Here is a 12,668-nt window from a genome sequence, read left to right on the forward strand (position 1 = left end):
TCACGAACAAGTCTCGCAAAACACGACGATTGGCGAGAAAAGGGTGAACTCGTATTTTAATAGCGCCCTCTTTTGAATCCTCATCCACTATTATTATTCCCCACAGGTTAGTTTTAAATCTCCGGGCGGTATACAAATACTGCAATAATTTTATTATTGTCTTAAGATAGGAGGCAACGGTTGCGACAATGCAGCACGAAATGGGCTTGGGAAAATAGCGAATGTTGCAAAAGCACAAATAAAGGAATTTTATGAGGAATTGAGACAAACACTGGTAAAATTGAGGAGCATGATAAGAAAGTATTTGAATGTGTCTAGCTCCGGTAAATAAAGAGAACCTGGCAAAAGTAGGAGAGCAATAAAAAGAAGGAAACTTCAAAATATTAACAACATGATACATTCAATACAATGTAATATAAGAAGCCAATGATTGTATGGCAATGACATTAATTTGTGCGGCTTTTTTTGAACTTCTGCTACTACTACTCACTGCGGTGCACCCTGTTAATGTGGGCAATCATGTCGATGGAGAGGGGCCGGGTTCGATGGAGGAATATTAATGCATGCAGAGCAGCCAATATTGCGCACGTGCGTGAGAGTCGGAGTCAAAACAAGGAATGCCAGAGAACCCTGGGAGCTAGACCTGTGGTGGACAATTTTAATGGAACAAAGAAAAAAAAATAAGAAAGTACAGTTTTAAAAAAAAAACGAAAGAAAAAGGCAATTCTACCTCCATGATTGAAGCAACAAAATTAATTTTTTTAAATGTTAAAAACTAATTATGTATTATTGTTATATTATGATGAGTGTGAATACCAAACTCGAGTTAAGGCATTTTCAAAAATAATATCAGTGAGCGCTGGCACGTTCATTCGGAGGTTGTTGGTTCATGTCCCGCTCAATACTTGCCGATCACAATCAAGAATCGGCCTATAGGAAGAGCACGCCGGGAAAACAAGTTTTTGTTCTTCAAAAATAAACTGTCTCAAAAATAGACTTGAATTTACTTGAATTACAACTACAAGTTCCACCGACCCCCGCTATTATGACGATCTGGGCAGCTGTAATTGATTTCTTGAAATACCTTATCATTTACCTCTAAATGCTTTATGAGCTAGACAATTCGCATAAACATTTAATTAGGCCTATTGCATTGTTTTTCATCCTCACATGTCAAGAAGGCTGATGAGTAATGCTCACGTCACACACAGAGCATGCGCGAGAACACGTCTTTGAATAGCCTTCATTCAAGGCGCTAGCTCGAACCCATAACACATGTCGAATGAAAAAGACTAGCAATGCATTTGAAAAAGCATGTGGCAACTATCATGTACAAGTAGGCCTACGTGTACATGTGCATGAAAGGGAGTACCGCATAAAACCATTGATCTCACCATAGAGGAAGGATCTCACAGAAACCAAGCGCGTTGCTATTTGTTGGGGGCGGTGTTCTAATGTTATCATAACCTGTGTTGATATTTGCCGTTGATGTTGTGCATTTCTTCGAGTGACATTGATAAAGGTAGGAATTATACCACATTACTTACTGTAAGATATGGTATTTAATAGCATTTTTTCCTTCCAAATTGGAATCCAATTTAAGTGTGTATTTTATTGTGAGAGGTTTGTCGAGTGGTGAGTTGGCTCAACACAAACGTTTTATTTTGGTTCTAGGCTCACACACATTATTTTGCAAGCTCACGACACGATGACACTGTCACGTCACACACTGTATTGCGAATGCGAGGAAATGTGAGGGAATTCCCCTTAAAATGCAATGTTTCTGTATCCAATTCGACCTATGTATGGAAGATTTGTTCGGTTAATTATGATTCTTTGGTGACAATAATATTAATAATAATAATAATAATTTTGTTAAAAAAAAAGATTAAAAAAAAAGAACAGTTAACTTCAGGTTCAGCTAATAGATAGTAATAGTCAAAGTAAAATTAGGTGTTTTTGTAAATAAAAAAGAGTCTATCTCAGTATCTGGTCATCTTTTTTGGAATACAAATTTATTTTTATTAATTAAATACCGACTACGGTAGCGGAGCGACCCTCATACTTAGTTCTAGGAGTAAGGGGGATTGCGTGCTTGGGGGGGGGGGGGATTAGCTGACATGCCTGACGCTTAGTATGGTCTAATCACGTATGTAAATAATCTAGTAAATGTTTGATTCGTTTGTTTTATTTTCCAGATTTTGAAGACAGTTTGTAAACTTTCAAAATGGCACATCCTTCAGCGGTAGACAACATACTGCTATGCACGGATTCTTATAAGGTATATGGTATAATCAAATTTACACAGCAAAAACGATGTATTTTGACGATATAACCCATTCTGTAGCCAGGGCCACTGTCTGTTCTCAGGAAACATACACAGACGGGCCTCCAATGGGCAAGTCCTGATTTATCCCAGTCACATGGCTTCCATGACTCAATATGTGGGGATTTGCTATTGAATCAACAGTGTTGACAATCATATTAAAAAACCATAGCAAGAAAATCATGAAAGACTATCTTACAAGACAAGACAAAAAAGGGATTTGTTTGTTGTCCTGAGAGAAATATTTGTGTAGCCACTCACTGTGATGCACAAAATCTTGTCTGTGGGCTGCTGGAAAGGGCTGAAAAACTACCTGGAGTTATAGATTTTGGGAACAGTATCCGCACTGCTCGAGAAGTAGATACAAAGCATTTATTTAGCTCTGTAGCAAGAACATAGTTGTTTAAGAACTGACTTCACGGTAGTACAGTTAATCACAATCCTATAAGCTAAAGCTGAAGTAGTAGTCCCAGCCTATTTTCTATACCATCCGCCCGGGTAAAAGTTTAAAAAGTAGGACAGTTCTTTTCAGAACTGAGAAGTCTCTCGAACCTCCGAACATCTACTCCGGGGTAGTAGAATAAAGCAAGCGATTCTCTAAGAACAAAGCCTACCTGGCAAGCAGATACACACTAGATGGTGTTACCGCAAACCAAATGCACTCTGTTTGTAAAGCACTCTGTTCTTGTATTTATAAAAAATTATATAAAAGAACAGAGTGCTTTACAAAAGACACGAAAAGAAGAATAAAAATAGAGCTTGACTTAATTTAATTATTCAGAGAAAAATGCAGAAATTGTTTTTACCTTAAACATCAGAAATTGATCATCCCTGAATGGCATTTTTATTTCCAGGTGACTCACCACTTTCAGTATCCCGATGGGACGACAAACGTGTACTCATATTTTGAAAGTCGAGGGGGCAAGTTTCCGGAGACGGTTTTCTTTGGTTTGCAGTACATCATTAAGAAGTGGCTACAGGGGAAGGTGGTAACCAAGGAAAAGATCACAGAGGCCAAGGAGTTTTACAAACTTCACTTTGGCCACGACGTCTTCAATGAAGAAGGATGGAACTATATTGTTGAGGTACATTTTGTTGAAAACCTGGGGCCCAATATCTTAGTGCTGATTAAAGGGAAGGTACACGTTTGGTAATTGGTGGTGTATCCCAACATAAGCATAAAATAACAAGCCTGTGAAAATTTGAGCTAAATTGGTCATCGAAGTTGCGAGAAAATGATGAGAGAAAAAACACCCTTGTTTGACAAGTTTGTGTGCTTTCAGATAGGATTAAAAGGCTTCTGGCTAGAAGTCTTTTATTATTTTAGTAATAAATTACCTCTTTCTTAAAATCAATGCTACTTCAGAGGGAGCCGTTTCTCACAATGTTTTACACTATCAACAGCTCTCCAATGCTCGTTACCAAGTCAGATTTGAAGTTAATATTTGTTTTGAGTAATTACCAAAAGTGTACCTTCCCTTTAAAGCCACTGGACACTATTGGTAATAACTCAAAATAATTGTTAGCATAAAAACGTACTTGGTTATGAGCAAAAGAGACCTGAAGATAATATAACATTAGGTGAGAAACGACTCCCTGTGAAGTAATGTAGTCTTTGAGAAAGAGGTAATTTCTCACTAATATACTTGAATCTGAGAAAGACTTGTAAGATGCCTGTTGCAAATGACAACTGTAAAGTGACTGCCTGATTGAGGTTTAAAACAATTGGAAGACTAATTTCCATATATTTCTTGCCTTTTTTTTTTTTAGAAACACGGAGGTAAACTGCCCCTGCTCATTAAAGCCATTCCTGAAGGTACAGTCGTGCCGACCAAGAATGTTCTCTTCACCGTGGAGAACACTGACCCCAAAGTGCCCTGGCTGACAAACTGGTTTGAGGTACGCAGAAATGTCGCTCTTTTCTTATGAATTTTGTTCAGTTCATATTCTACATAATTATATTTTTTAGGAGATTTACACTTTGTAAAATACATTTTATACTTCACAAAGGTAGGGCCAAAGATTGGTTTTTGTCAACGTAGTGCCGATTAATAGGTGTAGGACACATTGTTAATAAAAGTCACCGGAGAAAGATTCAGCACGGTCTGCACTCCAGCTGAGGTTAACATTGGGCCTTTTCACACTACACAAAATCTGCGTGTTGAACACCGATACGATCCGGATAATGTGCACTGACCTTTTCACACTACAACTTTTCAACACGGTGTCGATCCGGATATGGCGCTTTGTCCGTGTCGAAACCAACCCTGCCCGGGAGGTGGGTTGATAAGTCTCTATCCGTGTGGAAGATTCCAACACGGATCGAAAGCCGTAGTGTGAACCGCTCCGTGTTGTTTAGCTGTCTGGTGGTGTATGAATTTTTGGCAAAGTCTGAATCAATAAACTAGCTTTGCCACAGAACTCAGGAATATACACAGTGCTTACACACATTGGTGTTAAAGTAAAACCAAAGTAAATGTCATTTATCCCCGCTAATTTAAAATCTATTAAATCGTTGGCTGCTAAAATATACGATTTGAACTGCCTCTAGCTATTGGGCAATCTCGGTGGTCTAGTTGGTATGACACTGCTCTAGAATTGCAAAGTTCATGGGTATGGATCTCAACCTAGTAATATGCCTTTGATTCTTTTGCAGAACTCAGGAAAGTACTGAGTATACAGTGCTTAAAGCCTAATACACATCAGTGTATTGGTGTAAGGGTAAAACTAAAGTTAATATTAATGCTATGTAATTTATATTCCCCCCTATTTCTCTCAGACTATATTTGTGCAGGTATGGTACCCTATGACCGTTGCTACTAACTCAAGGGCTCAGAAGGAAGTTATTGCCAAGTACCTGAGTGAGACGGCAGACAACCTAGACTCCCTACCATTCAAACTTCATGACTTTGGATTCAGGGGAGTTGGATCAGTTGAGGTAGTTAAACAAAAAATTGATGAGTAAATTTTGCTCATAAAAAGCAGTACCAGCCTCACTTTTGAACAGCGCAGGGGTTTTCTCTTTAGCCTTTGAGAAACTTATGGCCAGTAGTACCACATTTTGAATACTACAGGTCATATTGGTTTTAAACGGCCATTTAACATCTTCAATTTTGATCCATGTAGAGCTCAAAGTAGTTCCATGTCCAAGTTCAGAGCTGAAGCTTTGGTTTAGTCAAACAACGTGCAAGTTTGAAACTTGCATGACCCAAAAATGAACATGATGAAGCTACCAACTTAGACCCAAGTACTATGTTTGGTTGTTGCTGCAATTTAAAGTGAGTGCAAAGCGAACTTGTGTAATGTTCAGAGTGAAAATTTCCATTTTTGTTACTTTGACCCCAATTTTTAGTAGCACAACACACTGTTTGAGGCATCAATAGAACCCCACATGCATTCAATCTTGTTCCCAGGGGTGAGTGATCTTGCTGAAAATTTTGTCCCCAGCATGCCTTGTTGCTCATAATCCCTGGAATTGGTTCATTAAAATGTAATGACCGGGACTTGAACCGACACATTCTGCTGTTTAGAATCACCAGAATGCAAGTCTGGTGCTCTTCTCCGCTTGGCCACGACCTGCCACTTTCCTTTTAACTGATTTTATTTTGGTTTCCTAGACGGCAGCCATTGGAGGATGCAGTCACATGGTGAATTTTATGGGCACAGATACTGTGGCTGGACTGGTACTTGCTAGGAAGTTCTATGGTTGCGCGATGGCTGGACATTCCATTCCTGCTGCAGAACACAGGTTAGGACAAGCTTTGAACCTCGTGCCCATCAGGCCTGGAATTTAATTTTTGAACATGTTGAAATGGCGAGGCCATTTTCATTTTTTCCTTTGGGTTTTGGGGTAGTATAATGATTAAGTTTGCTTTTCTGAGAGTCCTTGGCTCAAACACCAGAATTTATAAATGATGGGAGGGCGAATTGCTCATGTCAGATGAGTTGGAGACTGGTTGTGATTGGTTAATATGTTTAGGGCCAGGGCCCAATTTTGCAGAGATGCTGAAGGACACAACTCAGCACAGCCAAATTATGCTTACCAGAATTAAGTTACCAGCCTTTGCATGTATATCATCTGTGACTGGTATCCTGCTTATTTGGCTAAGCAGAACATGTTTTTGAGCAATTTTTATTCTGCTGAACAGCTCTATTAACATTGACCCTGACTCGAATGGAATGGACATTTTCAGTGGGCATGAAAGCAAAGGCGGGAAACTTTATGGAACTTCCCATTGTACAACTTTCCTAAGCAGAAAAACATGTGTTGTATGTTCTTAACTTCTGACCAGATATTAATTTTCTTGAAGGATAGGTAATTGTTGAAATATAATGCTGCATTTACAACTTGTTTAATTTCTCAAAAAAAACATTCTTTTTCTACCAGCACGATCACAACGTGGGGGAAAAGCGGAGAGCGAGATGCCTTTGCTAACATGCTGCAGAAGTTCCCAGAGGGACTTGTGGCGGTGGTCTCGGACAGTTTTGACATCTACAATGCTTGCGAGAAAGTGTGGGGGGAACAGCTGAAGGACATGGTCGTGGAACGAGGCAACAGAGATGGTGTGCTGGTCATACGACCAGATTCAGGAGACCCCCCTGAGGTTGTGGAAAAGGTACTGTCACCAACTCCAAAACATTTCAGTTATTTGCTAACAGTTCTTATAAATGCCCAATTCAATAATCTCAGACCATTCGTGCAAGAAATTTACAGGGCACTGTGGCACTTTATAATAAGAAAGTGTGACTAAGTTACATTCGTATCAGAATGGTTGTGACCAATCTTGCCTCATTTGGCAGGTTTTATTCACAGTAAATTATTTGGTACTGTCACCAACTCCCAAGTATTTCAGTTGTTTGCTAACTGTCCTTCATACATACCCAAATCAACCATCTCAGTTCAGTGGTGCAAGATATCAGTGTGACTAAGTAACATTTTAATCTGAATGTTTGTGACAAGTTTCGCCTCACTTCACAGGTTTTGAACATCCTTGGTAAAGCCTTCGGCACTGTTACCAACTCCAAAGGCTACAAGGAGTTACCCAAGTACCTGAGAGTCATCCAAGGAGACGGCATCAACCTAGAGATGCTAGACAAGATCCTTAGCTGTATGAAACGGGGTCAGTGGAGTGCAGAGAATGTCGTGTTTGGCAGTGGGGGCGCTCTCCTGCAGAAATTGAACCGTGACACGCAGAAGTGTGCATTCAAATGTAGCTCTTGCACCATCAAGGGGGAGCGAGTGAGTAGATATTTTTATTTTCCTGCTTCTTTCTGGATCCTTCCCTTAATCCTTTGCCCCTCTCTTTTTCTATAAAGTGGATATGTATTTGTCTGTTCTTGTTTTATGCCTCTGAAGAAGGTCCGGTTTGGATTGAAAGCTAAGGCCATCTACCCTATTCATTATATATGTTTCTTTAATAGTACACATTTAAATTTTGTATGCAATACTTTGTTAAACCCTTTACACTGGCATTACACGCGGCTACAGTCGACTCATAGTCTGCCATTTTAGGAATGGAATGCACACTCTTTGTACGACGGTGAAAAACCCCATACATTTTTAGCTGTTTAACAACTGTGTACCAACAGTGTAATTTAGACAAGTGAAGAAACCTTCACATGAACATGTCAGAGGTTTCATCCTTAAACAAATCTTTTACAAAAACCGTGAATGTCTATTCCTGTTTTCCCCCTCCATTCTCTTTGTTCAGAGAGATGTATTCAAGGAGCCCAAGACAGATCTGGTGAAAAAGTCAAAGAAGGGACTCTTAACGCTCGAACTGGAGAATAACAAGTTTGTGACAGTCCAGGAAGGAAAAGGGAATCCAGACAAGGTAAGAAGCCATGCAGAGGGTAGAGGTCAACTTCGATCCCTTTAAATTGTTTAGTGTCTAGCCATGACAGAAATTCTCTGCTATCCTGTAATGATTAGCCTCCTATTATTATTATTTGCATTACCAAGGCCCTCTTTAAAGACACTTCTGAAAACCCACTTTTTTCAGGAGGCCCTCCATCAATGACTTATTTATTTTTTCTCTGCCTCAGCACCTTTGAGCCAATCTTTGATTTAGGCGCTTTACAAATTGTTGTTCATTGATTGAATGATGGATAGTAGGGTTGTTTGTTTGTTTGTTAAGATGATCTTCCCATCAAGGGAACTCGGCAAACTCCGACAAGAGGATATAAACACCAAGCTGGCAACAACCAATCTCTCTCATACAAACATGGTTTATAGTTTAACGTTAATGATTATGAATTGCATAAATCAAGAAATTGTGATTCAGTAACTAGACAACAATATTTACTCTAGTCACTGTGAAATCAGCGGTTAGCTTGGGGATTCGAACCCACAACCTTGTGAATTGCAAGTCCTGCAGTCTAACCATTTGACCACGGTGACTTTCACTCAAGCATTAAAGCAAAGTTGTCCCTGAAAAGTTTGATTTTGCACAAAAGTTGCATGGTCCCTCAAAGATATTTGCACGTCCAGATTCTGAGATTATTTATTCTTGTGTCGTCTTGTCTCCTCTCTCTCTAGGATCTACTCGTACCTGTATTTAAAAACGGCGCCTTACTAGTTGACTACAACCTAGACGACATCAGACAACGAGCAGAGCTTCCATTGGTCAAGGAAATTTCGAAAAAGTGAGGAGACTCCCGGTAACAACATTGACAGCATTGTGCAGCTAAGTGAGGATGAATGAACTGTAGATATGACAGCAGGGTAAATGGCAAGATGTGTAATATATTATAACAACTATGCAGACACAATGGTTTAGGCAGGCTTAACAAGATTACTGCAAAAATCTCAAGCTACTCGGTCAATAAATTGTTATTATTGAATATTTATCAATGACGTTGCTGCTTTTCATTTATATATATTGATACCTCGCCATGCGATGCCTAAAATCCCATAATTATGCTTTTTATTTTGTTGAGTTTTTACCATGAACTGGCATGGTATTATTCCCCAATTTTGTTAAGCCCTTGGAAAAAAAATCTGAAAAAACTTTGATAAAATAGCCTGAAAAGTCTATTGAAGCCTACACCATACATACATGGACGTACTAAATAAAGTTGTCCTACTTTGTTCCAAGGACCCAATATCATGCCTTTTTAAGCCTGTGTATGTTGAATAGGCTGTGATTGCATGTTGATTTTTCTTTGGAGTACAAATATCTGGTAGAGGTCATAAGTATATATGGTTTCTATACTACCATATCCATTTCTGTGCATGACTGTATCACTTTGGCAAGTATTGAAAAACACAAGCAGTTACTTTAAAAAACAAAGCATAGTTTTAAAAAAGCGCAATAACACTGTAAATACAAATTTGCAAACACGCGGTATAGAGCAATTAATGCTCCCTGGATGTGGAAAAAAACCTTAATAGTAGATATAGAGGACCCATTGTTTAAATTTTTCTGAACACTGTCACGACAAGAACGTATTTTTAATAGATATCGGGATAAAGAATATTCATTTTTTGTTTTACCCATAATACATACCTAGCTGTGTGAGCACTGTATAACACAGTACTTTCTTGAGTTCTTGGGAAAAAATTCCAGACATATTTCTCTGGTGAAATTTGAACCCATGACCCTTGCTGTTCTAGAGTAGTGTTATACCAGAGCAGTGTCTAAACTGTCTAGTTGGTATGACACTACTCTAGAATTGATAACGCTGTGGGTTTGAATCCCACCCAAGTAATATGCCTGTGATATTTGTTCACAGGACTTGGGAGGTACTGAGTATACAGCGCTTACACACATTGGTGTTTGGGTAAAAAAAAAGTAAAACAAATGAATAAGAATGTATTCAATGTGTACATAAGCCTAGAAACATTCAAAAGTCAATCATGTGTGCAAGAAAATGATTTTAGAAGACAAATGATGATGTAGTCTTCGAACTTTTCACTATACTGGAAAATTGGTTTCACAGATAAGACCATTAAGTATTTTTCTTTCTCATTTATGTTCACCAGAGAAAATAGAATTAGCTGTTGCAAACTGCTATTGTATAGAAGGCTAAATGACAACAACCATGCACACAAAGTACACAAATGTAACAACAGTATACTTTACACTTCTTTGAAAAAGACTCTACTATAGGGACGAAATATCAGGCCATGAACTTTTTTGTGTGTTTATATTTACTGAAATGTAGGAGGCTGGGATTTGAAATCCCAAGTAGAAATTAGCTTTTAGCAAATCTAAAAAAGTATTTGGTGGGGAAATTTCAAGTCCAGTGGACTTGCTTGGTTGTGAGGCTACCCAACTGATTTTAAAATAAGAGATCCCTGCACTGATGGCATCATGGTTTCTCTACCGCATACCTAAAGGCCAGGGGCCCAATTTTATAGAGCTGCTTAAGTTCAAAAAGAGACAAATCGCAACCAAATTATGCTTATCAGAATAGCAAAGTCACATGTACAATTTGTGACTGGTATCCTGCTCGTTTCTTAAGACGATTGTTAAGTAATATTTACTGCTAAGCAGCTCTATGAAATAGAGACAACCAATTTGTATGCAACCAGTTCAAGGCAATCTCAAAGAAGGAACTTGGCATTCACATTTGAATGTTCAAGTTTTTACTTTGGGATCTTAAGACATTGTTTGGAAAATGACTCATGTGCCACCAAAGTGGTCCTGTAGCATGCACTGCAGCTGGTTGCCTCCAAGTTGCCTGCAAAAGTTGCCTCGTGTGACAAGGCCATAAGAAGTGCAGATACTTGGTACTGCATTTCTGACAGTTGAACAGAGACACAATGGTCTCCCAAACTTCTTAAAAATGGCGCACAACCTGTTAGGCGCATAGAGGAATCTTTTATTCATAATGCGCCTTATAAATGCTGTTTATTATTATTATTATTATCAGGGCCCAATTTTATAGAGCTGCTGCTTAAGCAGAAAAAACGCTTAACCTGTCTGCTAAGCGGAAATAAGCAGGATAGGAATATTATAAGTAGTAAGGAAATCCAGGCCGGGGGGGGGGGGATTTTTTTTCTTCATTTAATGGGTATATTTGTGGTGAATGTTTTTTTGTTTTTTATGTATATTAAGTCCCAGTGTATATATCACTATGTTGTCATGATAAATTCACTTGTACTTAATAGTTTTCCAAACCTTTGTATTTTCTTGGCAATAATTATATAAATGTATTATTAGGTATTATTTTCCTATAAAAATGGCCCGATGTTCTCACGAACAGTTTCATAATGTTAAATGCATGTGGTGTAGGTGACTGTGTAAATAATAAGGCCACCTCAAATAGATTCAGTATTAAATTGTGCAGGTAAGTTCTTCATGTGAAGGTGTTTGAAACAAATAATCACATACTGCAGTCACTTATGGGGAGTGAACCACTTGTAGTTGTTGCGTTCCCAAGTTAAAGGAACTATACAGAATTATTTTTTGCTAAAATAAAAACCAGTTGCTGGTAGTGTAAGCACTTTATGTAATCCATACATGAACGCAAAGCTGCAGATGTTTGAGATCGATCGGTCATCTGGGTCACGAGAAAATAGTGAACAAACGACACATTTTGCATGACGTCGATTAAAACAAAATGAATAAAACGCTCGCTGAGAGATTAAACTCCAAACGGGAAATTAGTTTTTCTTTATTTGTCAATTATGACATTTTAGACAGAAATATTCCAAGGGATGCTTTAATCTATTATCATCATTAGACCGCGTGTAAATCTGTGGTCTTATACGGGGTTCTTTCTTACCATGGAGGAACTCCATGTTCTTACAGATTCTGTAATGTTCCTTTAGTAAGTGTCCCCCCCCCCCTGGCTAACACCCGCCCAGTTCGCGAAGGACTAGGCTGCAATGTCTGAAATTTTCATGGTATTTACCAACATGGCAATTAAAGGCATTGACCTCAGACCTTGAAATGCAGTATAAAGCCTGTGAGTGCTTTTATGTAGATTCTGTTTTCCATTTCATGACTCGAGCTTACTTTTTTAAACAATTTTTTTTTATATAAACATATATGCTGACTCCTCGAAGAGGAAAATACTAGTTCCAAATGTCAGGAAACCCCTGGAGAATTATACTGACCACTGCTCCTCCTAATTAATCTACATAAGATATGGTGTAAATAATGGATCCCGTAGAAAGCTTTTAACCATTGGCCCGTTAGTAGCAATCATCACCATAGCTATTCCTCCCACATTCAATCTGATCTTTGAGACGCTTGGTGGTGGCAGCAGACTGACCAGGTAAATCCATTATTCTCGGCAATGAGCGCATGCTCAGAACTACGTAAGCAATGGAAGTTTATCTGGTAATTCTGCTGTCACTTATAGTTCAAACTCTCCCATTGGTCTATTCGTT

The 12,668-nt window shown here is 38.6% G+C and overlaps 1 protein-coding gene across 1 annotated transcript; it reads left to right on the plus strand.

The window, feature by feature from the left end:
* Positions 1 to 1,409: 1,409 nt before the first annotated feature.
* On the plus strand, positions 1,410 to 12,205 carry LOC139954531 (nicotinamide phosphoribosyltransferase-like). Its single transcript, XM_071954374.1, has 10 exons — positions 1,410 to 1,522; positions 2,199 to 2,281; positions 3,181 to 3,411; positions 4,097 to 4,225; positions 5,106 to 5,264; positions 5,944 to 6,074; positions 6,714 to 6,942; positions 7,305 to 7,565; positions 8,038 to 8,160; positions 8,865 to 12,205. Exons 2-10 carry the CDS (start codon positions 2,228 to 2,230, stop codon positions 8,973 to 8,975), a joined length of 1,428 nt encoding a protein of 475 aa, XP_071810475.1. The 5' UTR covers positions 1,410 to 1,522; positions 2,199 to 2,227; the 3' UTR covers positions 8,976 to 12,205.
* The last annotated feature ends 463 nt before the right edge of the window (positions 12,206 to 12,668 follow it).

Source organism: Asterias amurensis, chromosome 2 (genome assembly GCF_032118995.1).
Source record: "Asterias amurensis chromosome 2, ASM3211899v1".
In the NCBI taxonomy this organism is placed as follows: Eukaryota; Metazoa; Echinodermata; class Asteroidea; order Forcipulatida; family Asteriidae; genus Asterias; species Asterias amurensis.

Coding starts and splice junctions, on each gene's coding strand:
- LOC139954531 (XM_071954374.1), top strand. CDS start 2,228: ATGGCACATCCTTCAGCGGTAGACAACATACTGCTATGCACGGATTCT. Junction 4,226..5,105: donor GGCTGACAAACTGGTTTGAG/GTACGCAGAAAT, acceptor TATTTCTCTCAG/ACTATATTTGTGCAGGTATG. Junction 6,943..7,304: donor CCCCTGAGGTTGTGGAAAAG/GTACTGTCACCA, acceptor CTCACTTCACAG/GTTTTGAACATCCTTGGTAA.